We start from the raw sequence: 26,448 nt of genomic DNA on the forward strand, positions 1-26,448 counted from the left end.
GGACAAAATATAAACTTTACCATAGACAAAGTAACTTGCCTCTCGTTACCAGCCGAAAGACATAACAGATGAAAATCATGTGAACAGTGAGGAGACTTAGTTTTTATCAACAAATATACAAATGACTAAATACAAAGTGAGGTAAAATTTCAATTACAGCTCTACCGCAAGGGCAGGCTTTGGAGATAACGAATAGCCTTGCAGTGACCCAACAATTTTGAAAGTTGTAAAACATTCAATCTGGCCAATGGGAAAAAGCTGTCAAAAATTGGAACTGTTAGAAAAAGAAAATAACTTTGAGAGACCTTCTAAAATGCTTTCTCAAGCCTTCAATCTTCAAAACATGGTATGATAAATTCTGATGGTCCTTTTTCTTGATTCAGTCACTGAACTAGGTTTAAAAGCTGTAAATCGTGACACTAAGGAACAGGAATTTATGGCCAGAGGCTGTAGTATGGTTATTTTTTAGTTTCATTTTCTGTGACTGTATTAGATCACTTCTGTTGGGAAACCCCTTTGATAGTGGCAATTTACCTTTTTAGAAGGATTTGAATTTGGGAATAAAGACTGTCCCACCACAAATGCTACAGGAAGCAGTTTTCCCAATGTTGGGGCCAGAAAATGTTGCTAAAATTGGGTTAATAACTCAAGTTAATTTTGAACTTTCTGATGTTGACTGGTATAAGGAATAGGAATCTTTTGGGATCTCTAGTATTACTGGAATTATTACCTTTACAATTGCAATAGATCAGCTGTAAAAAAGGATAGTAGACCACCCTGGTATGATAGGTTCTCTAAAGTTTTGGAAATCCCAACCCTTTATTTAGTTTTTTCTCAAAAGGAATTATCGTCCTTACCAGGAACAGCTTCATAGGTAGCAGCTGTAAGCAGAAATACTCTTCTCCAGCTGCAGCTGAATCCTGTCCTAGAAAACACACTTGCTCCCATTTTCCCTCTATAACTTCAACTTGATTATTAAAATGCACTTTGGGGCTCCCTTGGAGACTGATGGGGTTCCCACTGGTTAAAAACACAACAGCCAGCCTGAGGTGCAAGGCTGACATTATGCTGGTTTTCAAACCATTTCAGTGATTGTCCATTAGATTTTTAGCATAGAAGGTTCTGTACACCCATGATAGCTGAGGAAGCATTTGCTTACAGATGTGTTTACTGAACGGAGATCTAGTCAAGAGGCCCCTCCTCCTCCAGGTATGAATACTAGAACAAGAAACTTGTCTTTTACTCCAACGACTACACCATGCCAGCTCTCAGTTTACCCTTACTCCCTCCCCATGACAGCCTCCTCCTGGGAAAAGTCTGGACGTTGCAGTAGTTATGTGGAAGCTGCCACTAGGCCTAGGCGAGTTGTGGGGTATCAAATTGTAGTCACCAGTGCACCTGTGTGAGTTGTGCATACTGAATGGTAGCAAGTTGCCTGGTGGTGGTTGCTGGGACTGAACATGATGAGGTCCTTCCTCCAAAATAGGAGGAAGGAGAACAGTGAATTTGTAGACCCTCTCCCTTTTATTGACCAAAAACCAGGTTTGGAACCTGGCAGTAGTATTGTGGTTGCCTAGCAACCCCCACTGGAGCCACTGAGATAATTGAGAGTATCCATTCTTTGAAGGTACAGTACTGTTCCTATTATTTTGGGAGATTTTAAATTGCTGGCTGGGGGGGGGGGTGCATGCGTGTGACAGAGGGAAATCTCATGGTACTAACCTCTGGTTTTAAATATCAACAGATGGCACTAAGATGGTGTCTGAACCCCAGCTAAAGTAACTTAAACTGGATTGTGCTGCAAACCAAAACATCTGTAGAAAGGTTACAGGTGAGCAAGTAATGAAAACATTTATTTGAAGAGTATTCTAATACAATTTATTTCCTTAGAACCAGTGTGGTATAGAGTGTTGAACTAGGAATTGGCAAACCTGGGTTCAAATGCCATTCAACCATGATACCTGGGCATGGTGCTCAACCTAACCCTGCCTCATAAGGAACTTGTGAAGGTCAAATGCAGGAAAGGAGAACTGTCTAAGCCACTGGGAGGCAGGTGTAGCACCTTTTCTGGGTCTCTATGTATGTGGTTGGACACCATATGCCAAGCTGAAATAATTTTCATCCACATGAACCCCTGCAAATGTCATTAGGTTGCTGCATCCAAGCCTCTGGATATTCAGTGTAACTGTGATCCCAATGATGATCCCATGAAAAATCAGCAATGCACACAGACCTACAAGACTAGAAATAGCTATATTTCTGCTTGAAGGAGGGAGTATGAAATACAGAGATGACAATTTAGTTCTTTGGTGCTTGTCTTCCAGGACACAGACGCAGCTATGTTTTTCACAGATGTCCAGTTTGCAGCAAGGTGTAATTGGAAACAAATTCTTCCACTTGTTCTCCTTGCAACATTTTCATAGCTCTCCAGTAAATGCTGCCACAGTTCTCAGGTTTGCCTTGGGAACTCAGCTCTTCTCTGATGTAGGCCAACCACAGATCTTCAAGAGGAACAAGAAAGGGTGGAAATATTATAATTATGGAAATGTTAAAGGGGATGCCCTTGTTTGCAAAAACACCTAGTAGGGTCCGGTCTGGTACACAGATTCATACAGTCTGCAACTACACTGCTGTAGGATTTTGGGGTACACAAAATGTTACCCCATCACTGGCAAAAAACCCATTGCCTTCCTTTCAGAAAATAAGGCACTCTGTAGAAGAAAAGGCAATGTGGTTGCAGTAGAGATCTCAGCTTGATAATCATTCAATTTTCCTAATTCCTGTGTTTCTCCAACAAACATTTTACCCTAAAAAATACGTCCTTCACCATCAACTCCCTGCCAAAATGCTTTTTATCTTTTTTCACTGTAAACGACCTTCTTCAAAACAACAGACAACTTCATTTGTATTAAATTCCTTAGTTAAGAGAACATTGCACCCTAGTCATTTTGCATGCAGACTGACACCCTGTCGTGACTGGAACAAGGACAGTTATAGAATAGAATCACAGAATCATAGAGTTGGAAGGGGCCATACAGGCCATCTAGTCCAACCCCCTGCTCAATGCAGAATCAGCCCTAAGCATCCTAAAGCATCCAAGAAAAGTGTGTATCCAACCTTTGCTTGAAGACTGCCAGTGAGGGGGAGCTCACCACCTCCCTAGGCAGTCTATTCCACTGCTGAACTGACTATGAACATTTTTTTCCTGATATCTATCCTATATCGTTGTACTTGTAGTTTAAACCCATTACTGTGTATCCTTTCCTCTGCAGCCAACGGAAACAGCATCCTGCCCTCCTCCAAGTGACAACCTTTCAAATATTTAAAGACGGCTATCATGTCCCCTCTCAACCTCCTTTTCTCCAGGCTGAACATTCCCAAGTCCCTCAACCTATCTTCATAGTGCTTGGTCCCTCAGAAAGATGGAAGAAGCTGCTCCCCTCCCCTGGAGGTAACCTGGTCTCCCCATTATTTTGATTGAAAAATAATAGGAATAAAGAAGAGTTGGTTCTTATATGCCGCTTTTCTCTACCCGAAGGAGTGTAGAATCGAATCCCAGCATGCCAGATTAGAAGTCCACACTCCTAACCACTACACCAAACAGTGGGAACTGTTGCTGTTTACCACCTCACACTCCTTTTATTAGGATCTCTGACTTTGAGATCTTAAACTAACCAAACACTATCAACAAATCTCATTTATGAAGGGGAATGAGAGCACAAAGTAATTTATAGTACGCTTCTCATAACACTGAACTGCATTGTAATATTGTATGCTTAAGCAACACCAATGGAAAGATGCCTTGGTGAGCAGTGTGCAATCTTTGGGCTAAATTCACAACCCAATAGCTACCAGCACACTACTGAAGGAGAAATACCTCATCCTTCCCCTTCAGCAACACTGAATTTTTGTGGAGATGGCTGCCACAGTCTCACAGCCAAACCCACGTTAGGCCTCACGCTTAAGCAGGGATGCTGGGTAAATCCACAAGGCAATTTTGCCCAATGGTTTGCTTGACGGGCTACAAATCAATCTGGCTAATCTCCACTCCATATACTGTAAGGCACTTTTAACACATGTATCTGCTAGTTTTAAAAACACTTGTGATATCCTTCAGGGAACCTCACAGTACAATGTGTACGTATTTTAAAGTTAGTATCTCTAGTCAAGAGGGAAAAGTGAGGCCAACTACTGATCAAACACCACTGAAATAAAAGCTTCTTACACTTCACTCATTGCAATACATGCACTAATAAGAGAATACACCATTGAAATTTTTGGCAGCCTTTGGAAGAGAGCTAATGACTGATAACGAGACATCTTCTTTCATGAAGTGACTGATAATTTACAGCTCTTACCTTGGAGCTTTTATTGACTGCTGTACATATTTTGTATGTGTTAAGAACTGGTGTGTGTTAAAACCAGGAGGCCCAATAAGAGCCGAAACATATCGGTCTATTGATTCATATATAGATGTTTTTAATTCCTAAAGTTTTTTTTTCATTGTGTACAATAATATAAAAATAATATAATTTGAACATTTATACAGGCATTCAACCTTTGAAGGTCCTAAATGTTATCAGTTGGGTTTGTATAGTTCCAATCCCCCCACCCTTTTTTAAAAGTTAGTATCTCTAGTCAAGTTAGGCTCTCTAGTCAATGGGGAGGGAAAGGGAAGCCAACTACTGATTAAACTCCCCTGAAAGAAAGGCTTCTTACCGGGTTCTGTGGCACCGAACTCTCGCAAAGCACGCTCATAATATTCCCGGATATTTACCATTTTACAAGATTCCTTCAAAAGGGGAAAAAAGGGGTAAGAAAAACTGAGAATTCAGCTATTACATGTTCTGTGCCAGATAAGTACACTTGCCCTATGCTTCCAGGATGATACCTGCTACAGCACATATAAGCAACACGATCCCCTTTCTCCCTCTCCACCATTAAGAACTATTGTTTATCTAATGCAAATCTAGGCAAGCGTGCGTTTTAAAACTTTGTGTTTTGCACTCTTGAGAATCTGCTGGAGGCAGCTAACATTAAAACCATACGGTTTTAAATCAAAACATCTAGCAATTAAGTGGTTGGGTAAGACTAAAATGGCAATAATAAAAAAAGAACAATTTTAAAACAGCAACACAAAGGCAGGCATTGTCACAGGCATAAAACCAAGTAGAACAAAAGTGGGGAGTAAACCACACAAGGGGATATAACACAGTTGAAAGCCTGGGGTTACATCTGGACCTCAGCTGCAATAATACAACTGGAATGGCATTCCTGCACAGGATAATCCAGTTGCAAATAATTGCTATAGTGCAAGGGGGGAGCATTTTGGCTTAGGGTCTAATGAACAGTAAGGTAGGCAGCCAAGGTGAGTGTCAAAATGGCTCAGTCCTTTGTTGCTGTTTCTTTCGCTTCTGTGTACAGGGGGGCCCCAGGAGTAATGCTGAATATTGCCACCTTAGTGGCAAGATGGACGGCAGAAGGCAAAGGTGCAACCTTAAGCCTATTAGTAAATAGGCTCAAACACATACAATTACAGCATAAGATGGCTTTAGAAGGGTGGTACTTGTGGACTGTATTATCAGTCAATCTGGCAGCAGACCTATTTTATTTATGTCCACAGAATCAGCCGCATGAGGGCAAGATAGAGAAAAAGGTTTTGGGCAGAAAGTCATGAGGAGTTTCTGTAACTCTTTTCTCACCTTCCCCCATCTTGCGGCTCTCCGTGCTTCTCGAACCCCTCCTGTGCTTTCTCCCTTGCCAATTTCCTCCCCGTTTCCATCTCTGCCATGTCCCATGGAGTTCCCCCACATCTACCAAGCTCTTTAAATCTGCAGCTTCCTGTGCCTCTGAAAACATTAACCTAAAATAAGCCACCCCCAAGATAGGCTTAATACTTACTTGCTCCTTTTCCATCTGAATCATCTTCTTGAAGAAATCAAGTGAAAACGGCCGGCTTTCATGCAAGCTAGAACAGAAAGCAGGCATGTCAATGTCGCTTATTGATGGGGCTTTTGTGCATGCATGTGTTAATAATTCAGGTGTTTGTTCCCAAAATGTTCACTAACCTGATAAAGACTTTTCTGGCTTTTTTATAGCCACCTATCCTATAGGCCCATTCGAGGTACTTTTCTTTCATCGTTACAGAATCGGCTGGGAGTGTGGCAAGTAAGGATTTCTGCCAAGTTAAATGTAAACTTTTATTTTCAAAAGTTAGTCACGGCTTTCTATTACATAAATATGCTAAATCTATAACATATACGTTATCCTTAATACACAGATAATATAACATTTTTAAAAAGATGTCCTCCAATGATGTCTTGCTATCACCTTCTCCTAAAGCAAGAACTTAACAGGTAGATGAACATTTTTCTACCTGGTACAAGAAAGGAAAAGATTATTGGGCTCTTGTGTACTGTTGTCCCGCCCTTGCCCCTCTGCAAAAATATTGTGCCACATCATAGGCTAACTTCTGTCTGGAAAGAACAGGATGAAGGAAGGAGAAGGAGTCAGGCTTGCTGAACTCATACATAAGCCCAGGAACTTACATGCTCTAAGGGGGCTCCAGAGTTAAAGATAAGGAACACATGGAAAATAAGGAACAAGCAGGAGAGAAATGGGATATATATTTAAGTCTTAGGCTTCAAGGAACCCAAGTTCACTCTAATGAAGCCTTCCACAAGTTGCAGCAGCTGTCACTACTTACAAGGGAAACTACCATGGAGAAGGGATGGGAAGGGACCCAAAAGCACACTAAGAATAGAGCAGCATAAACATATTCATGCACAGGTGAATCTCCCAATTCACACAGGTTCCAACTACAAACATGTGTAGAAGAGTTGGTTTTTATAGCCTGCTTTTCTCTACCTTAAGGAGCCTCAAAGTCACTTAGAATCACATTCTCTTCCCCTCCCCACAACAGGCATGTGGTGAGGTAAATGGGGCTGAGAGAGTTTTGAGAGAACTGCGCATGGTCCACAAAACCTTATGCTGGGGGGGGGGGGAAGTGTTCTTTATGGAGTCCCAAGGCTCCTGATGTTACACAATACCTGATAGAGAGCTTCAGTTTCAGTCTTGCTATTCATCGTCTCACTCCAATCAACCCATAAAATCCATATCGGCAAGCTGTCCTGTGGGGGAGGAAAACCAGCAAAAGACACAAGGAACTCAACTCAAAAGAACTGAATGAAGAACCAAAAGGTCAAAGAAGTCAGAATGTGAGGAGGGCCCAATAGCTCTGCATCTAAACTTAACATAAATATTACCAAACAAAAAATAATGAATTTATTTATTGATTGATTTATAGACCACCCCTCTTAATTCAGTTGTCCATTACAAATTAGATAAAAACAGCAGTGTAATAGTGCAAGGAGGAAAACCAAACACAGTGACACAGGGAGCCAAAAACATACTAGCCCTGTGCAAATGCACCATCAACTCAATGCATGGGGAGGCAGAGCATGCGCAAGTGGCTGGAGGCATCCTGGACAAGTTCCAAGTGGTCTGCATGGCATGCTTAGCCAATGCCACTAATCGAGGAAAAGCAGCATACCTGCACACACTGCTGCAGTACATTTGCCTGGTCCAGAGGACTCAGCAATTGCACAGCAATTGGACATGGACAGAGCATGTTTCCCTTCCCATGTGGAAGGGCATATAGACAGAGCATGTCTCCCTTCCCATATGGTGAGGGTGAAAGTTGGACCATAAGGAAGGCCGAGCGTCAAAGAATTGAGGCTTTTGAACTCTGGTGCTGGAGAAGACTCTTGCGAGACCCTTGGACTGCAAGGCGAACAAACCGGTCAGTCCTAGAGGAGATCAGCCCTGACTGCTCTTTAGAAGGCCAGATCCTGAAGATGAAACTCAAATACTTTGGCCACCTCATGAGAAGGAGGGACTCCCTGGAGAAGAGCCTAATGCTGGGAGCGATTGAGGGCAAAAGAAGAAGGGGACGACAGAGAATGAGGTGGCTGGATGGAGTCACTGAAGCAGTAGGTGCAAACTTAAATGGACTCCGGGGAATGGTAGAGGACAGGAAGGCCTGGAGGATCATTGTCCATGGGGTCGCGATGGGTCGGACACGACTTCGCACATAACAACAACAACAGATCGTTGTAAGTCACAGCATGCAACTGCACAGCAGATTTTCAAGCTAACAGGAAGCCCAGAGCAAGGCTGAAGAATAGGATACTGTGACAATTAATGCGCCTCCCTCCCCTTGGAGGGAAGTCAAAGAACCACGGAATCAATATGCAAATCTTGCAGGAAACAGCAAGAATCCAGAGGGACTCCAGACCTATGCAATTCCAAGCAGGAAACTGTGTTGCTACCATAATGGTATGGATGAGTGTCTTAGCCCTTAGGGATAAAGAGCAGGGAGTGGGAGGGGCACAACAGCAGGAGCTTTGAGGTGTGTCCCCCACAATCAACTGCTACTCACCCCAGACATGGCCAATTTTAAACGCTGCCCTCAAGCATTCAGCCTGCACCAGCACACTGAGGCTTCTGACTGACAACTCTTCAAATGCCACCATCACCCACCTTATCTTTAACTGCCCGAAAAGCTTCCTGGAAACAAGAGGCCAGGCCATCGCAGTTCCGCTTGATCAGCAGCTGCAGTCTCATTTCCCATATTTCTACCAGCTGGCTGAATCGCTGGGTGGCCGCCGCTGCCATCTCTTCGGCCTTCTCTTGGAGGTTGAGTTCTAGTAAGAGCTGAACCTGAAGAGAAGCAATTTGAAGGTAAAGTGTCAGCATTTTGAAGCAGACTTCCAAGATCCACCTCTGGCCTTCCTTTTTTGATGTGAGGTGGCGGCTTTTGAGGCTGCAAAGCATGAGGCGGCCTCCCTCAACTGCACGCATCCTTACCCACTGTTTATACGACGAAGCCGGCAGCAATTGTGACTCATGAGCCTGACTGAAGACGCCCAGCAGCCTTTCCAGCCTCTACAAGAAGAAGGCAGGGAGAAGAAATGTAACTTTTGCCCCTGTGTAAACTAGGAGCCATGACAACAAAGTGAAACATCTGAGAACCACAAAAAGACAGATTTGTCTCTCAGTCACAGAGGAAAATGCCTGTAAATCACCCCATAACGAACGGGCCTTTACAAAGGTACTGTACCTACAAGCACACCGAAATTCCAGAATTTAACTGGTATTTTAATGTTCAGGTTATCCATGTTCTAGATTTTAGAGCTAACCGCTTAAAAAGGTAGGAAGCAATATTTGATAAAAAGTTCTAGCATTTTCACAGAAGATGCTCAAGGCAGTTTTCAAAGACTCCTGGCATCGCTTTGGTATTGCCACTTCAAGGCACAATAAAGCTGTCCAAAACTGACTGCAAATCCTGTTTGTAAAAAGACTTGTCCATCGCTACCTACCATGAAGAGCCTCTTGTGGCTCAAAGTGGTAAGGCAGCCGTCTGAAAGCTTTGCCCATAAGGCTGGGAGTTCAATCCCAGCAGCCGGCTCAAGGTTGACTCAGCCATCCTTCCGAGGTCGGTAAAATGAGTACCCAGCTTGCTGGGGGGTAAACGGTAATGACTGGGGAAGGCACTGGCAAACCACCCCATATTGAGTCTGCCATGAAAACGCTAGAGGGCGTCACCCCAAGGGTCAGACATGACTCGGTGCTTGCACAGGGGATACCTTTACCTTTACCTTTTTACCTACCATGAGCCTTGATGTCATATAGAATTTTTCATCAGTGACTTTAAATGAAAACAGCCACTTTGCAAGTCCGGCTAGGACATTAGGAGCCTATCTTCCAAAATCTTTTTTAAAATGAAGTAACTGGAATGATGATGGGCAGGCTAAAGATGTGCACAAACAAGCTTATGGATATTTACAGGAATAGAGAGTCATCCATCAAAATAATTTGATTGTACCACATATTTGTGATTTTTTTCAAAGGGGGCCCACCAGTAAAAATGGACAGAGGCTGATCAGGGGTAGTCAACCTGTGGTCCTCCATATGTCCATGGACTACAATTCCCATGAGCAAACACTGGCAGGGGCTCATGGGAATTGTAGTCCATGGACATATGGAGGACCACAGGTTGACTACCCCTGATATACAGCATTTAAGGGAACAAATCCTTCCAGGCCTGCAAGCTGTAGGTTTGCCTAAAACTGAGGTAAATATTTATTATTATTATTATTATTATTATTATTATTATTATTATTAATATTAACATTATTATTAATATTAATATTAATATTAATATTAGATTTATTTCCCGCCTCTCCCAACAGGCTCGAGGCGGGTCACAACAACTAACCCCATTAAAATTCCCATTAAAACATCAATCTAATTTCCAACAACATCTCTCCAAAAGCAGCTAGAGAAAGCAGTAATAGAACATGTTTATTATTCTGAAGGTTAGAAATTTACCTTCCGTCTTAATTCTTCACAATTGGTCTTCCGGTTAAATCTTTCCAAGCAGAAAGTGACGTAACATTTCCACATATCCTCTGGGAAAATTAAAGACATAAAAATGATAGTTACGATCTTCAGAGAAGGTAACAATCAATAACCACCTATCCTCCCAAGGCCATCAAATGAAAATCCCAACTCAGCCTTTTTCAGCCTTTTGATCGTGGAGAAACCCCTGAAATATTTTTCAAGCTTAGAGAAATCCCAGAAGTGGACACAGTTGTGGGAGCCAGCCAATCAGTCAACTGATCATTTGCCATTTCCATTGCAGAGAGAGAGACTGGATCCAGATTTAGTTTTCTGCTCACACAAGGTGCCTCTTGGAATGGAACACTCCTACCACCCCTCCCTCCTGCTGCATTCACTGATATCCTCCCCCCCCCCTCAAATGCGGCTGCTCAGGGGGACAGGAAGCACAACCCTTAAGAACAGGAGGAGAGGCAAATTGGGGGCCTGTAGAAGGAAGAGGGATCTGGAGGGAACATCTTCTGTTATTGGAAAATTTATTCCAGTGTCCTCAACACACGTCTTCTCTGTAGTGGCACCTTGTCTGTGGTGAAAACCCTGGAGTTTCTTGATGGCCCTGGGGTTTCCCAAATAAGTGAGAGTTAATTAATTTTATTTTTTTAAAAGAATTTGTTAAACATTTATCAGGTGATACGATCGGGTGATTATCGGGTGATATGGTGGAGTGCAACGCTCTTTGAGGGGTATAGACAGAAAGGCTGGTAGCTACTGAAGTTGTTGAAGGCTGGGGCAGATGTGGAACCTCCATGGTATTGGTGTGAGGACCCTGGCCGCTGCAGTTTGAACCAGCTGTAGTTTCTGGATCAAAGCTAAGGGCAGGCCTAGGTACAGAGAATTGCAGCAGTTTAGAGTTGTCCATCACATGGATCATTATGGCTAAGTGTTCTGGGGTCAAGTAGGGCGCTAGTAGTTTGGCTTGGCAAAAGTGGTAGAATGCCAGCTGCGCCACTCTTGTGACCTGAGCTTCCATTGAGGGAAGCATCCAGGATCATACCCAGGTTTCTGGTGGAATGATACCTGCATACCATTCAGGTTGGGTAGGTGTGCTTCCTCACATGATCCCTTCCTGCCTAGCCATAGGACCTTCGTCTTTGAAGGACTGAGCTTCAGACAACTTTGCTTGAGCCATTTTGTCACTGCTTCCAGGCAGCTGGCTAATGCTTCCAGGAGAGAGCCCTCCCCTCCAAAGTCAAGTGGTCTCATCAAAACACAGGTTTGTCACCTTACCTGCTGTTTGCAAGAACTAGACCTTGGTCTAGAACAGCCTTTCTCAACTTTTTTACCATTGAGAAACCCCTGGAACATTCTTCAGACTTCAAGAAACCCTAGAAGTGGCTCTATTGTGTAGAATATGGTGGGAAACATAGCTGTGTACAGGCCCACCCAGGGCCCCTCCCCTTCCCACACCTCCAGGCCCAATATTAGTCATTTTGGGAGGGGGGTGAGTCGACAGCACCAAATATGGTCATTTCACCCAATAAATGTTTAACAAATATATATATGTGAGTGAGTGAGTGCGTGCATGTGTAAATTAACTCCCACCCATCCAGGAAACCCTTCCAGGGCTGTCAAGAAATCCCAGGGTTTCCCAAAACCCTGCTTGAGAAAGCCTGGTCTAGAACATTTCAAAATCCATTTTCTCAACAAAAACCTCTTTTTTCTTTTAGACAGTAAAGTAAGTTCCCAGTGTTGTTTTTGCAAGAGAGAACTGCTACCTCTTACCCTATGAGCCTTAGATAACAGATACAAGAATTTTTTTTTTGGGGGGGGGGGAGTCAAAGCCAATGCCAGTAAAAAATGCTGCCCTTTCATCAAACCCACTGCTTCGTAAAGAGCTCCAGAGAGCTGAGGAGTGCAGGCACCTCCCAAACCTCCATTCTAAAAGAAGGGCAGGAATCAGCATTTAATGCATCTCTGTACAATTTCTCACCTGTGGGAAGGGCTGCCACTGCCTCCTCAAACACTCTACAGCACCGTTCTTCTTTGTGGGCCACCTCAAGGGCCTTTGACCGCTTAGGCAGATCTTCTTTCGATGGCAGGGAGTCCAGCTCCAGTTCCCGCCGTGCCATGTAATCCCACACAAGAGGATCCTTAGAGTACTCTGCCTGCAAGCTTAAAAACCAAAAATGTCATGTCTTTATGCGAGTGGGTAAGAGTTTAGGAAGCAGTGTTCCAAGTAGGTCATGAAGATGTTAGCTACTGTGGGGCCACGTGGGAACACAGGGCTGTACCACTGATCTGAAGGAGCAAGTTGTCACCAAATTAAAGCGATTAAGGGGAAGAACAAAAGGGCAGAGTTTGGTGGCACAGCAAAAAGCTGACTTCATAAGACGGCCATCGACTCAATAATTAACCAGTCTAGGCAAGAAATATGTTTTCTGGATACTCCTATAAAAACACACAATGGACACGTAGACGTCACCTTATACCAGACCTCTAGTGACCAACAAATGTATCGACATGCCTCCAGCTACCATCCTAAACTTACAAAACAATCAATTGTGTACAGCCAGACTCTACATCTGCATCTTTTCCAAACCTACAGAGAGAGATTCTCACATGAGAGAACTACAAGAAACCTTTTTGGAACTAAAATATTTTATTTGTTTGAAAGTGAAAGTGACCTCATAATGCAGTAGATACAGTAAGCTGCCAATGATGCATTGAACTATTGGTCACTGTACAGGACCACTAGTAGTGTTCTGCTGTTGTCTCTTTGGGGCCTGTCTGGCAACAGTTTTCCTCTGGGTACCATTTGGGCTTTGTTAATCTGCTTCATGGCTTCATCAGGTGGATATGGTGCCCTGAGACATCATAGTGAGGGGTGGTCTATAAATCAAACAAACAATCAAACAAATAAAATATTTTAGTTCCAAAAAGGTTTCTTGTAGTTCCCTCACATGAGAATCTCTCTCTGTAGGTTTGGAAAAGATGCAGATGTAGAGCCTGGCTGTACAAGCCCCATAAAAAAACCCACATAAAACATAAAAGAAATCCAGAACAGTATATTGGCAGTGGACTAAAAACCCCATCCCATCCCCACTCACAGAGGATGCAAAAACTGCCATGGGAGGTTAATGGGGAGTAGCAAGTTCAAAGGGAGAAGCCCACATCTTAACTGCCCTGTCCTCAACCAAAGACCTGGGGAAGAGCTCTGTCTTATAGGCCTTGCGGAACTGCGCGAGTGCCATCAGGGCCCTCAGTTCTCCCGGGAGCTCATTCCACCAGGTGAGGAGGTTATTACAACACTCAGAACAATGGAACCCTCAGGACTTAACAGAGACACTGGTTTCTTAATGCACATACTAACATTTAGTTCTCGCATCTATTACGCTGTATGCTAATTTGCTGCTATTCACAGGTCTTACTGAACACCTTCATCCAGTCTTAGCTATATTTACTACTTAAGTTATTTATGTATCTTGACTCCAATTGGCCCTTCCTGGCAACATTCTCCTCACCTGATACCTATATGTAATTGTGGGTGACTTGTGTTTCAATGTATCTGAAGAAGTATGAATGTCCATGAAAGCTCATACCCAGAATAAAATTCTATTGGTCTTAACGGTGCCACTGGACTCAAACTTTGTTCTCCTACTTCATACTAACATGACTACCCAATAGAATCTGATAAGAGTCAGAAGAACACTGTTAATTGAAAGCAGTGCTCCACCCCTCGCAAAAAAACAAACATTTTTTTCACTCATCAGGCTTAACTTGTTTGACTAGACACCATCAAAGATCAATCCAAGACACCTTTCAAAGATGTAACACCACTGAGAAAGCCCCACTGAAAGGGACATCAAAATGCCTGGCATCAGCAAGCAGCTGTAGCTTCTTCAGTGTGCACATCGTGAAACACTCCATTGGTTTTGGCAAATGCAGCAAAGGTTTTTTGTTTTTTTTAATAACTTGACTTCGCTGAACAATGAACAGACCCACTTGAGTTATGAAAGTAGGTTCTCAAATCCACTTGCTGGAGAAGGCTACTAAAAGCAATACTACAGCCGGTCACATGCCCACAGAGTTTTTTGGCCGAAGCAAGTTACTTGGGAGAAAAACACACGGCCACCATCAATGGAGCAGATTTAAACAAGCCAATTTAATTTTGTCAGCTGTATTCAAAATGGAACTCTAGACCTGAAAAAGTGGAACCCTAGACCAAAAAACTGAACAAATTCTTACAAAGAACCAACCACTTTACGGTCTGTATCACTCCCCACGGCTGCCTACTTACTTGTCCAAAATTCCTTTTTGGAGCTCCTGTGTAAAATCAAAAAGTTTTGCGATAGAGAGCAGCGTCAACTGAAACTCCGCACCTAGAATGGAGAGAGAGGGAGAGAGGCTCAGCATGGATGTCCCGAGGTAAGTGGACATCCTAATAAATGAGAGGAAAGGGGTCATCCGAACCATCAAATTTAGGTCAACAATGCTCTGTATTATTTGCTTGCCTTAGAATCACAGAATCATAAGAGTTGGAAGTGACCTCCAGGGTTCATCTAGTCCAACCCCCTGCAGAATGTAGGAAATGGCCACAAGAGCCAAGCACCTACACAATCCCTTCTGTCCACCCACTTACAATCTGCCTAAATTCATAGAATTGGCATTGTTGTCAGATGTCTATCTAGCCTCTACTTAAAAACTTCCAAAGAAGAACCCACCACTTCCCAAGGAAGCCTGTTCCATCAAGGAACCACTCTAACTGTCAAGAACAACTTCTGGATGCTTAGCTGAAAATTCTTGGGAATTAATTTCAACCCACTGATTCTGGTCTGACCCTCTGGGACAACAGAAAACAACTCTGCTCCATCCTCTATGTGACAGCCCTTCACAGGATCTCATTTTTCAGCAAATGCAGCTCAAAATGGATCAGATATTTGGGCCATCCAACCTAGCATACTAAGCCATATTCAAAGCTACCCAAGATGTCTAAATACCTGCCAGTAAATATACTGCAAGGTATCTAATTCTATTTTTTTTTAAAAAACTGAAATGGGAGATGGAAGGAGAGAAGGAATAATTCAGTTACCTTTGACTTTCTGGATGGCCTCTCTCCAGACTATTCGAGCCATTTCACCATTAAGTATATCCTCCGAATAATTGAACTCGCTCTAAAATTTGAGACAACGCAATTTTACAATAAGCAATTTCTCACTGTCAGAAGATGAAAAAATGTATGGAATACAACTGAGTCTTTTTTCTTCCACAGTTCTGACGCAAGCCAAAGTTTGACAAAAATCCAGCATGCATATGGGGTTCCACAAGCAGCTGAGTTCAGAAGAATGCTCCATATACAGCAGCATTACTGCCACGGTAATGAAGAAAATGGTGTAGCCCCTTAGTGCATAAAGCACAAAAGAGCACAGGCACCATTCCTCATCAGGGGAGAAGCAGACTATAATGTAAAGGCAGCAGTCAAAGAAGAAAGCTCATGTCACTGATTAGCTTTAGATCCTAAAGAACCAATGCCGGTCAGAGTAGGCGGTATTGATCTTGATGAATTAATGGTCTGATTCAACATAAGGTAGATTAGCATGTTTCTTGGAAGCATTTATTTTCAATAAGTGCGGTGCGAGGTGGAGGAGAATGAAAGTGCCAGGACAAAACAAACCAGAAATTCACCAAACCCTGAGTCAATGTGTGTTCCTATAACAACCAATTTTATTATTACAATCCTACATCATTTGAAATGCTTGTTCCAGAAGTAGCGTAAAATGTTTACATTCAAACCAGCCTTTGGTAGCCAGCATAGAATTTAACAGCAAATGTCCACAAGGGCAGGTGAAGTCGCTGGGCGACCTTGGACCAATCACTCTTACTCAGCCTGACCTATCCCACAAGTTTACTGTTATGAGGATAAAACAGAAGGGAAGATGATGTTGTAATCTAGTCTGGATTTCCCTGGAGGAAAAAAAACCCAGGATATGAATCTTTAAATCGGGCTTTCTCAACCAGGCTTTCTCTTGCCACCTACAATCATGCCATTTCTGGGGCTACTCAAAGCCTGAAGAATGTTTTAGGGGGTTCTCAATGCTAAAAAGTTGAGAAAGGCGGCCCTATGGGGTCACCATAAATCAGCTGTGACTTAACAGCATTTTCTACCACCAAAGAATCAGCAGGGTTTCACATGATCTCTTCGCTTCAGCTCTAACATGTGGGAACAGTGTACAGGGGAAGTCGTACAGATGGGGCAGTGATTCTTATCTCTTAATACACCACATCAAATGCCATGTCTTAACCACCGAAGTGGAACTGATTCACCCATGTTTTCTTACCAAGTCCATGTTAGCTTTCTCAAACACTTTCTTTTCTGTCCTCTGCTTTTCAGCATGCATCAGCTCCATTCGAAAATACTACAGAGGACAGAAGAAGTAGCAATAAAAACAGAGGCTCCAACCATCACACCAGACACACTTACCAGGGAGAAAGGAAAAACCGAACATTTTCTATCAACATATAACTCTATGAGCTAAGAAGGATATATATCCTTATTCCTGGTTCCTCTATATAATTGTGAAACAGCCGGGGGGGGGGGGGGGGAACGTGTCCGGCTGTCCAAGTTGGAATAGCAAAGCTGGCTGCACCCGGATTGGCCCTGCCCCTGCAGCTCCCACCCTCCATTCCTGGACTCTAGGCTCTTTGATCTCAGAAGCACCTCAGTGCCTGGAACCAGTAGCAGGTAAGGGGAGAGGGCCCTGGGCAAAGGGTCCTGGTGGAGGGCTTGCTAACGAGGGCCTCTTGACCTGCTAAGCAGAGCCTGCTAATGAGAGCCTCTTAGCCTGCTAGGCTGGGCCTGCTAACAAAGGCCTCCCGGCCTGCTGACTGCCTGCTAAGGAGCTCTGTCCCGGGCCTGCTAATGAGCTGGCCAGCCCCCGCCCACCCCACTTGATTCAGCAGCAAGCTGCGGCCCAAAGCCACCTTAAGCTGCCTGGCCAGGGTCCAGGGGAGGGGGCCCTTTCAAGCTAGTATTTATATGTAAGAAACATATAGTGTGTGTGTAGCAAAACCATGTGCTACCTCTTGATAAAGTTTGGGACACTCAGGGTGGAAGCGTAATGCACGCAGGAACAACTGCCGGGCATTTTCAGATGACAGACGGTTCTCCATTTCCCATTTTGCAGCCATAATCCATAGAGCTGTAACAGAAAGACATTGGCTGTAACTGTATTCAGCTGCTGCAGAACTAACAGGTAAGCAGAAGTATCTATGCTGTGTTCAGCTTACCCTATATTTGCCCCCAGCATTTGTGCTCATGTTGATACTACCACTTCCCAGCACATGGCAGTCACAAACCCTGGAACAATCACTTCTCTTCCATAAAGAGAAGCATGTGTGTGTCTAACAAAAAGCATGTGTGTGTCTAACAACACGCAGCCACACCCACACCAGCCATTACTGGCCAAGGCCTTTGACAGAATGATTATCACATATTTTTCACATAAGTAACTGCTGTGCGGAAACAATTTGAAATTGCATGTATGCACAAACTCATCAGTCTCAGGGCAGTTTTGAAGGCAGACTAGATACATCATAAAAAATATGGTGGGGGCAAAACCTGGATTGAACTTGTTTACAAACAACAAACGTCTATTTACGCAAGTACTAGGTGGGAAAATTACACGGAATGCTTGAAGCCATTTCAGAACACACCAGATCCATGTAGTTCAGTAATAAAGTGGACTCTTCTCATTCGCAAACAGCTAAATCCACAGATACTGGAAGACAGAATGCTTTCTGAACCCAGCACCAAAACCATGAGATCCCCAGCAAAATTTACCTACATAATGTTCATAATGATGGCACAGTAAGAATAGCAACATGCTGGAGACTGCATCACGACATCAGAGCCAGAATAACTACAATTGCAAATCATGAATCGCTAAAGTGAGAGGGTCTCCTGTAGTTTTGGGCAGCACCTGCTCTCCAAGATCTCAGGTAAAGAATGGTCTTTCCCCAACACCTGGTAGAAACATCCTCTGAAGGGAAGTTAATCGCTCCCCCTTTTCAGCTCAGGGCTACTTTCCGCAGGGAAACACCCAACGAAAAGAAGTGGTCACCCACAGGGGACCTCTGTGTGTTGTTCAATTTGAAACAAGCCTCAGCAATTAATGGAACAAGAAACTTGACTGCCGTTTGACTATGGCCTTCCAGTTTATGCCAGTTCTCTCCGTGTCTGTTTTAAGTTGTGACTCACAAAGTAAAAAGAGTATGAACTCTGAACACCGCAGTGACTCTGTAGCAAAGAGTAAGGTGTCTAATTGTGGGCATCCCTAAAATACATGCTTTGGGCGGGCAGGCACTCCCAACTGCTGTCAGTCTGTAATGGCTGCCAGGCAAACGGCTGAACTAAACTGGACAAAGCTCCATAAAATGTTTGGGGGAGACACTGGGGTATTTTCATGGGAAACTGTGCCTTGGGCCCACCCCTAACAGAGAATCACAAATCAGTGCATTGAGGACTTTGGAGCACTATCAAAATCTGAAGGCATGGCATGTCGATGACAATTGCGTATGGACTTATTTTTAAATACTGGTAAACTGTTTATAGAAACATGTATAGATCTGCCACCACTGTTAGAATTTCATCTCTATGTTTATTTCCCTCCCCCGATGTGTTTAATTGTTGGATTTTATGGTTTTTCCCTTGTTCTTTTTTTCTAGGGTCGTCCCCCCCAAGAAAGAAATGAAAAAGAAAAAAAGAAACGCACCTCAAATATATCTCAGTACTAGTTTATCAGGCTAGCCTGTCGCGTCAATTTAAAAATGGTACAAGCAAACTGAGTCTGTTTCTTACATGTCGCACCTCTTTGGTTGCAAATTACTGCTTTTAGTTACTGTACCTGGTTTGTTTGGATGAAGGGCCAAGAGGGAAGAAAACACCTTGCTCAGCTGTATTTTCCTGTTCTGTTAGGAGACAGAAGGCATCGGTCACATTGGCCCATTGCTAGAATGGCTGTACTGTTGATTCTTCTAAAGCAGTGGTCCCCAACCTTTTTATCACCGGGGACCGGTCAACGCTTGACAATTTTACTGAGGCCTGGGGGGTAGTCTTTTGCCAAGGGACGTTGCCGCTGCCGCTTGAGCCCCTGCTCCACTTGCTTTCCCGCTGGCGCCCCTGACTTCCTGCCGCCCGCTGGGGGGTGCTGCCAGCAGCAGAGCCTCAGCCATGGTGGCCTCTGGAGAGCACCAAAGGTGAGCCGGCGGCAGAGTGGCAGGGCAGCCCCTGAGGCAGCAGCCGGGGAGGAGGACAAGGAGGAGCCGTGACCCAGTACCAACTGATCCACGGACCGGGACCGGTCCCCAGACCGGGGGTTGGGGACCACTGTTCTAAAGTACAATTAACTGTGGAAAACATTCCTCTACCTGCAATGCATCCGCTTATGGTGACCCCTCAAGGGGTTTTCAAGGCAAGAGACATTCATAGATGGTTTCCTGTTGCCTGCCTCTCCAAAAGACCCTGGTATTCCTTAGTGGTCTTCCATCTGTGTACTAACCAGGGCCAACCCTGCTTAGCTTCTGAGATCAAGCTAGCCTAGGCCATCCAGGGCAGGCTGCGCTTGGTGTTACCAAATACAAATAGAAACTTCAGTCAAGTTCAGGCATTTTGATCAAGCTCTCCACCAATGCCAAGCCTTCACCCAGTACTTCCTTGAAAGAAGCTCAATGTCTTATTAATTCTGGTCAGCGAACAATGCAAATGAAAGGCAGTATCAGCTCTTTTTACAAGACCACTAATGCAGTGATATTTTACATTCCTCTAACAGACAAGCCAATTTTCTGGAAAAAGCGTTTGGGATTCTCCACAGGGAATAAAATAACCTGCAGCGGCAGCGGTTCGAGAATTTTTTTCCCCTGCTTTGTGTTGCTGTCCCTCGTGGTGTGTTATCGCAATTTGTGCAGCCTGAATGGGGAATGACATGCCCAAATACTCACCCATTTCTTGCAAAAGGCAACATGAGACAGCCACAGCTGAACGTCATCCTATTGGGATGAAGCACAGGGGAAAAAGAAACAGCTGAGCACACAAGTGCTATTTTCTATGTACCATTCACCCAACACACAATAAGCCTTGCTGTAGCAACTGGGAGCGGCACAGCAACACAATAACAAATTTCCCAATCTGCAACGGGAGCAGGGACATGAAGGTGCATCGCTTTAATTATCAGCCGATTCCAGCCCTCTCCTCCAGAAACAGTCAAACAAGCATTTCCTTACGTTTGCTCTGTGCCATTGTGGAATCTGTATTCATGTTCTGCACCCATAAAATGCACAACTCACTTGTTTGGGGGCAGAGAACGGATCCACTGGAGTAGCAAGGCTATCAGGTTGTAGGCTAAGAGCCAATAAGCAAGTCAAGATAACCCTGCCCCTTGTCAATATGCTCCTCTAGAACCACTGTTGACTTCTCAACCTGCATCACTTTTCTGTCTTCATTTTGTACGGCATTACAACTACAAATGTGCTGTGTCTCCTCTGCATGCTGATCTTGCAGACAGACCAGGCTTATTCATCAAATGACAGGTAAGATGAGAGAGGACAACTCAGCAAGGCCAAGGTGAGCTGAGAGCTGAATCCACAAATCCAAACTCAGAAAGTTATGAGCTGGGCAGTGCAATCACTGTGCATTCATTTGCGAGCATTACAGAACACCCAACAGCACCTAAAGCATCCAGCTCATGGCTTTTAAGAAATGGATCCAGAGCACCAACATTTTGGCATTAAACCACCACCACACCACCACACGCTCATTTCAAGGAAAATATTTAAACAACGTTCATCTAGAAGTTGCTGAGCCTCCAAGGTCCCTCTCCCAGCAGTGCTCAAGAGGATGTGGGACATTGCAGAGGCTTGCTGGGCATCTACTCTTTTTACATGGAGTACCTGGTGGTGAGAAACATCACACCAAACGCTGCAAAGCCCCACACAAGGAGCTGCTTTCAACTTGGCAAGTGCCTTGCATAGAACCCAGAGCAGTCAATCCTTTGCAGACACACTGGCTCCCAAAGCATCTTTCCATGCAAATTCAGATCATACCATTCAAATAATAATGCAGCAACCTGACTGAGGGAGCTGCACGGGTATTCTTTTAGAAAGGGGAGGGCCCTTGCACATGTTGGAAAGAGGGCATTCTTCTTCAGCATGTTGGAAATGAAGGGAGGGATAGCCGAAAGGCTGGCACCTGGATTCTCATCCCACATAGGAAGCTTTTGCCTCCAGTCTTCTCTCCAAGCCTTCCGGCTAAACCAACTGCTCCTATTGCTGGCCTTTTGACTCTCCCCAGATACTTGGGTAGAAGCAGAACTCCCTCGCTTAGACTAACCCACTGACTGTAAGCTCTGGATCTCTCTTTCTGGATCCTTCCCTTCCAGCCACAAGGAGGCTTCACAAAGAAGCAAAGTTCTGCTGACTGTGTGTTTCATACTGTTGCCACACAGAGTAGCCATTAGAATCTGTAATACACATGGCACTTTGCAGCACCAACACTTCCCTCAGAATAAAATGAAGAAGAGTTGGTTCTTATATGCCATTTTTCTCTACCTGAAGGAGTCTCAAGGTGACTTACAATCTCCTTCCCTTTCCTCTCCCCACAACAGACACCCTGTGAGGTGGGTGAGGCTGAGAGAGCCCTGATATCATTGCTTGGTCAGAACAGCTTTATAAGTGTCTTGGCGAGCCCAAGGTCACCCAGCTGGCTGCATGTGGGGAAGCACGGAATCAAACCCAGCTCGCCAGATTAGAAGTCAACGCTCATGACCACTACACCAAGCTACAAGGTCACCTAAGAAGCTTCAGCCTTTTGCTGAAATTCTTGGCCACCCCTCTTTTATGGAGCCAATCTTTGGCCCAAGAGCAAAGTCAGCAGTGACATAGTGATCGGGACAAATTATTTAAAAAGTCGCTCCATGTTATCCTGCTGTAGTTATTCTATTTCCTGCAATGAAATTTCCTTTTTCTATATTTAATATTTTCAATAAAGTAACTGACATACCAGTTTGGATGGCCTAGACCTGTTAGTCAAATGGTTCCAGGCATTGCCTGATGCCACGTTCGGCTTAAAAATAGGTTTACCTTCCATTTTGTTGTGGCACGTTTGAAGATGCCATGTATCCGCTGCACAATAGAGTACTCAATCTCATCTTTCTTAAATGAGTAGCCGATTCGCTAAGGAGTAGGGGAAAGAGACGATTATCAGCACACTGCAATCTTTTAAAATCCCCCAGAATAAAATGAAGAAGAGTTCATTTTCAGCTACTTGTCTACTTACCGCTCTTCTTTTCTTAATCAATTCCAGCAGATTGATTTCATACTAGAAAGGAAAAATATTTAAAGAATAGCACAATTCTCCAGGACTAAACAGCTAGTATGCCAAGCTCACACAACTATACTTTAGACACATGCACAAAGATGACGACAAAGGAAGCTGTCTGGGACAAGAGAGGTGGGGGGGAAAGCCAACACCATAATTAATCCCAGTAACAATTTTAGATATAAACTATATATACCACACAGCTAAAATAATATATGGCTTATTGCTATAATTTCTACTGAAGTCTGAAAACGCAGAGTTAACTATGTCACATTCTTCCTAAAAGCAGAAGTGTTGCAGCAGAACAGAGGGCTCAATCTGCCAACATGCTGCCGGGACAGATTATTTAATATGAGGAGTTCCTTTTATATGAGGGCTTTACCTGGATCTGATGAGCCTCTTTGAAAGAATTCACATTAAAGATTCCTTTTCTTACCAGCCCCTCTAACATAGCACAGGGTAGGCACCCAGACTTTCGCGTGTCACCATAGTGGAATTAATTGGAATTCTACATGGGCTATTATAATAAGGTTACCAAGTGCTGATTTGTCTCAAGGCACATGATCCTCTATAGTCATACTGCATGCTGAAATTTTATTTCAGCCTAGCTGTGAACATTCACAAAACTGGGATCAAAACGACTGGCTCAAACATCAAGACGACTGGCTCAACATACAGACTGAATCAAAGACCAGAATGCTTCATATGCCATACCGTAGAATAGCTGCTAAATGAGTTGTGTAATGGACAGGAAAAAAGACAAAAACAACTGAAGTAAAGAGGTAATTGAGATAAATATCAAGAGAGAAGAATTCTACATAGGAAAGTTACCTGAATATAACTGATAAAATCCTTCTTATGAAGAGCTCTCCGTTGTATTTTATATTCTAGAGCTGAGGTCTTCTTAATAACTGCCCTATAGGAAGGTAAGAAGGTAGCATCCTGTCATGGTTCTGACCCATACAATACACCTTCATTATATTTTATTTTTATCAAAACCTCTCCTAAATTTTTGCATTTTTAAATATGACAACTGGCATTGGCTAGATTGACATACATCTACACAGCTATACAGAGAAACACCTGCTATTTCTAAATTCCAATAATTATACATGTGTGTGCTTGTGTTAAGAAATCAAATGACAGCCAATATTTGAGAGTATTCAGTTCTCTCTTTCTCTGTTCATTTTTCTACAACAGTATTCCATACATGGTGCCCATTAATACATTTTCCCCCCTGGCATACCACTGGTTTCTTCCTTAAAGCATCACTTTGCCAGAATAAATAGCCAATCCTGGCTTCACCCCCACTTGAAGCAGAAAGTTCACCCAAGTCCCAGGTGCATCATGGTTATGTCTGCAAGGAGCATGCAGTCATCTAATGTCTAGATTTATGTACTTAAAAAGTTCTCAGGAGAACAAAACATCATCTTAACTTTATTCAGCTCTAATTTATTCCATCATTATATTTGAATGGAATTAAGTATATTACAGGGGACTGAGCCTCCCAATAAGTGCAACAAAGCCATTGGTTTCATGCTCTGCTTGGGGACTTCCCACAGACACTCACTTGGCTGCCTTGGAAAACCGAATGCTAGAACAGATTGTCTAATCCAGCAGATTATTTTTAATATACAGAATATAGACCTCCCTTCTGAATGTGCAAGTTTTTGATGGGAAATGTGGGTGTGGGAGAGAGAAGGTTAAACAAACAAGGGACATAACCAGAAAAGTATATATTCCATGTAACATGTAAAACCCTATTCACAATTCCTATCTGATTACTTACTTCCTATCTTTTATCATGTACTGCCTCCATACCTGCAAATATTTCTCTGTAAACAAGGGGTCTAGAAATAGATTTTATTAGTGTCTTGTTACTTTGCTATATTAAACTGGCAATTACAACTAACTTGAAGTGAATTGTTTCCAAGATTAATTGAAAGTGTAATTTGAATGCAAGCTTTAAATATCACATTAACAGCTTGCACAGTTTCTACACACAGAAGAGCAAGGGTCCAGTAACACCATAAAGTCTAACAAATTTTGTGACAGGGTATGAGCTTTAGTGAGTCACTACTCACTTCTTCATTTATTTGAAGAAGTGAGCAGTAATTTATGAAAACTCATACCTTCCCACAAATTCTGTCAGTTTTTAAGGTGCTACTGGACTCTTGTTCTTTTCTACTATTACAAACTAACATGACTACCCATCTTGATCCATACACAGAAAGTTATCTTCTGCACCTGTGGTTGAAAGATAAAATAGGTACAACACAACCAACAGATTGTAACAATCCAATACTTTAATATAGCTTGAAACACTATACGGATTCATAATGCTGTTCTCTAGGGTTGACTCTTGTTCAGCAGAACTTTGCAGTTTGATACTGGATTTCCTTTGACCAAACAATACACGGAAGATAGGTGAATTAAGCAATGTTTTAACAAGACTTTCCATCACTTAAGTAGCAAACAAGGGTCATCAGTTGTTAAGAGGAAGAGAATAAGAAGCTAGATACGTAAAAAAAACAAAAGCCTAGAATTCATATGAAAATCTTAACAAGTATCAATTAAAGTGTTAATCAGGAGGCAGGGTCACCCACATGGCCACATCACACATTTACAAACACCTTAATGTTTCATCCTTACCAAACTTTAAAAACACCATGGGTCAAAAACATGCAGGCATAACCAATAGGATTATACTCAGCATTAACAAGTAGGGAAATGAAATCAAGAGAGCAGTTACTCCAAGATTACAGCAATAGGAAACGCCACATATTTACTGGACTTTGTCACACATTTGTTCTGAGCCACATTCTTAGTCCCAAAGATCAAATCTAGACTTTGGTGTCCTTCCCAAGTTGTAGGGCTGCCAACAGTTGGTTGGGAAATTCCTGGAGATTTTAGGTGCAACCTGGGCACAGCCGGGTTTGGGGACGGAAGGGACCTCAGCGGGGTATAATGCAATGGAGTTCATTCTCCAAAGCAGCCATTTACTCCAAGGGAAGCGATCTCCGGGTGCCACCTGGAGCTTTGCACCCCTGCGCCTCAACGGTCAAAGTTGTCCCCTCCATGGCTCTTAAGGCAGCCTTTGCCTTGCTCACTTGATCTCCTTGCGCGTGAACAACCCGACCCGCTCCAGCTGCTCTAGCTCGGGGATCCGATCCTCAATACGCTGTTCGATCCTCTCCGCCATGACCTGGGGAGCCCCTGGAGCTGCTTGCCGAGCTTCCTGCACAGCAACACACGCGCAGGCAGGAACGCCGCCTTGGTTTCCGGTTCCTTGGACACGAGTCTCTGCCTAGACCGGCCACGCTCAGCTCCTTCGGCGGCCGCCCAGCGGCTCCCCGGTGCAACTGCAGCATTTCTGGTTTCTGGCAAAATGAATAAATTGCCTTTCAGCCAAGGCATATCTAGGACCCAGAAGCAAAGGCTAACTAGAGTGTTGGGCGTTTTAGAAGGCGGCTTGGGGTGCTCTATGTAGGAACACTCTCGGGTTCTGTTTTCTAAATCAGCTGCAAGGAATCTAATACACAGAGGGGGTTTACCTTAGCAGCCCATGTATCACATGCCACGGGCGTATGGATCCAGGGGCCTCCTGATGCTGGGGGCTTTCACACTGTGATTCATACTTGTTTGGCTTGTAGAACGCAATAATTAAAAACAGAAACTGT

The 26,448-nt window shown here is 43.6% G+C and overlaps 1 protein-coding gene across 1 annotated transcript; it reads right to left on the minus strand.

Moving 5' to 3' along the window:
* Window positions 1-90: 90 nt before the first annotated feature.
* Window positions 91-26,051, minus strand: UTP6 (UTP6 small subunit processome component). Its single transcript, XM_077328731.1, has 19 exons — window positions 25,879-26,051; window positions 23,600-23,684; window positions 22,727-22,768; window positions 22,531-22,623; window positions 20,395-20,442; window positions 19,302-19,365; window positions 17,479-17,597; window positions 16,737-16,814; window positions 15,491-15,572; window positions 14,699-14,780; window positions 12,392-12,573; window positions 10,393-10,472; window positions 8,869-8,946; window positions 8,542-8,721; window positions 7,050-7,130; window positions 6,069-6,178; window positions 5,902-5,968; window positions 4,720-4,792; window positions 91-2,501 (listed from the first exon to the last, which is right to left on the minus strand). Exons 1-19 carry the CDS (start codon window positions 25,968-25,970, stop codon window positions 2,347-2,349), a joined length of 1,791 nt encoding a protein of 596 aa, XP_077184846.1. The 5' UTR covers window positions 25,971-26,051; the 3' UTR covers window positions 91-2,346.
* Between the last annotated feature and the right edge of the window lie 397 nt (window positions 26,052-26,448).

Source organism: Paroedura picta, chromosome 3, assembly GCF_049243985.1.
Source record: "Paroedura picta isolate Pp20150507F chromosome 3, Ppicta_v3.0, whole genome shotgun sequence".
Taxonomy (NCBI): domain Eukaryota; kingdom Metazoa; phylum Chordata; class Lepidosauria; order Squamata; family Gekkonidae; genus Paroedura; species Paroedura picta.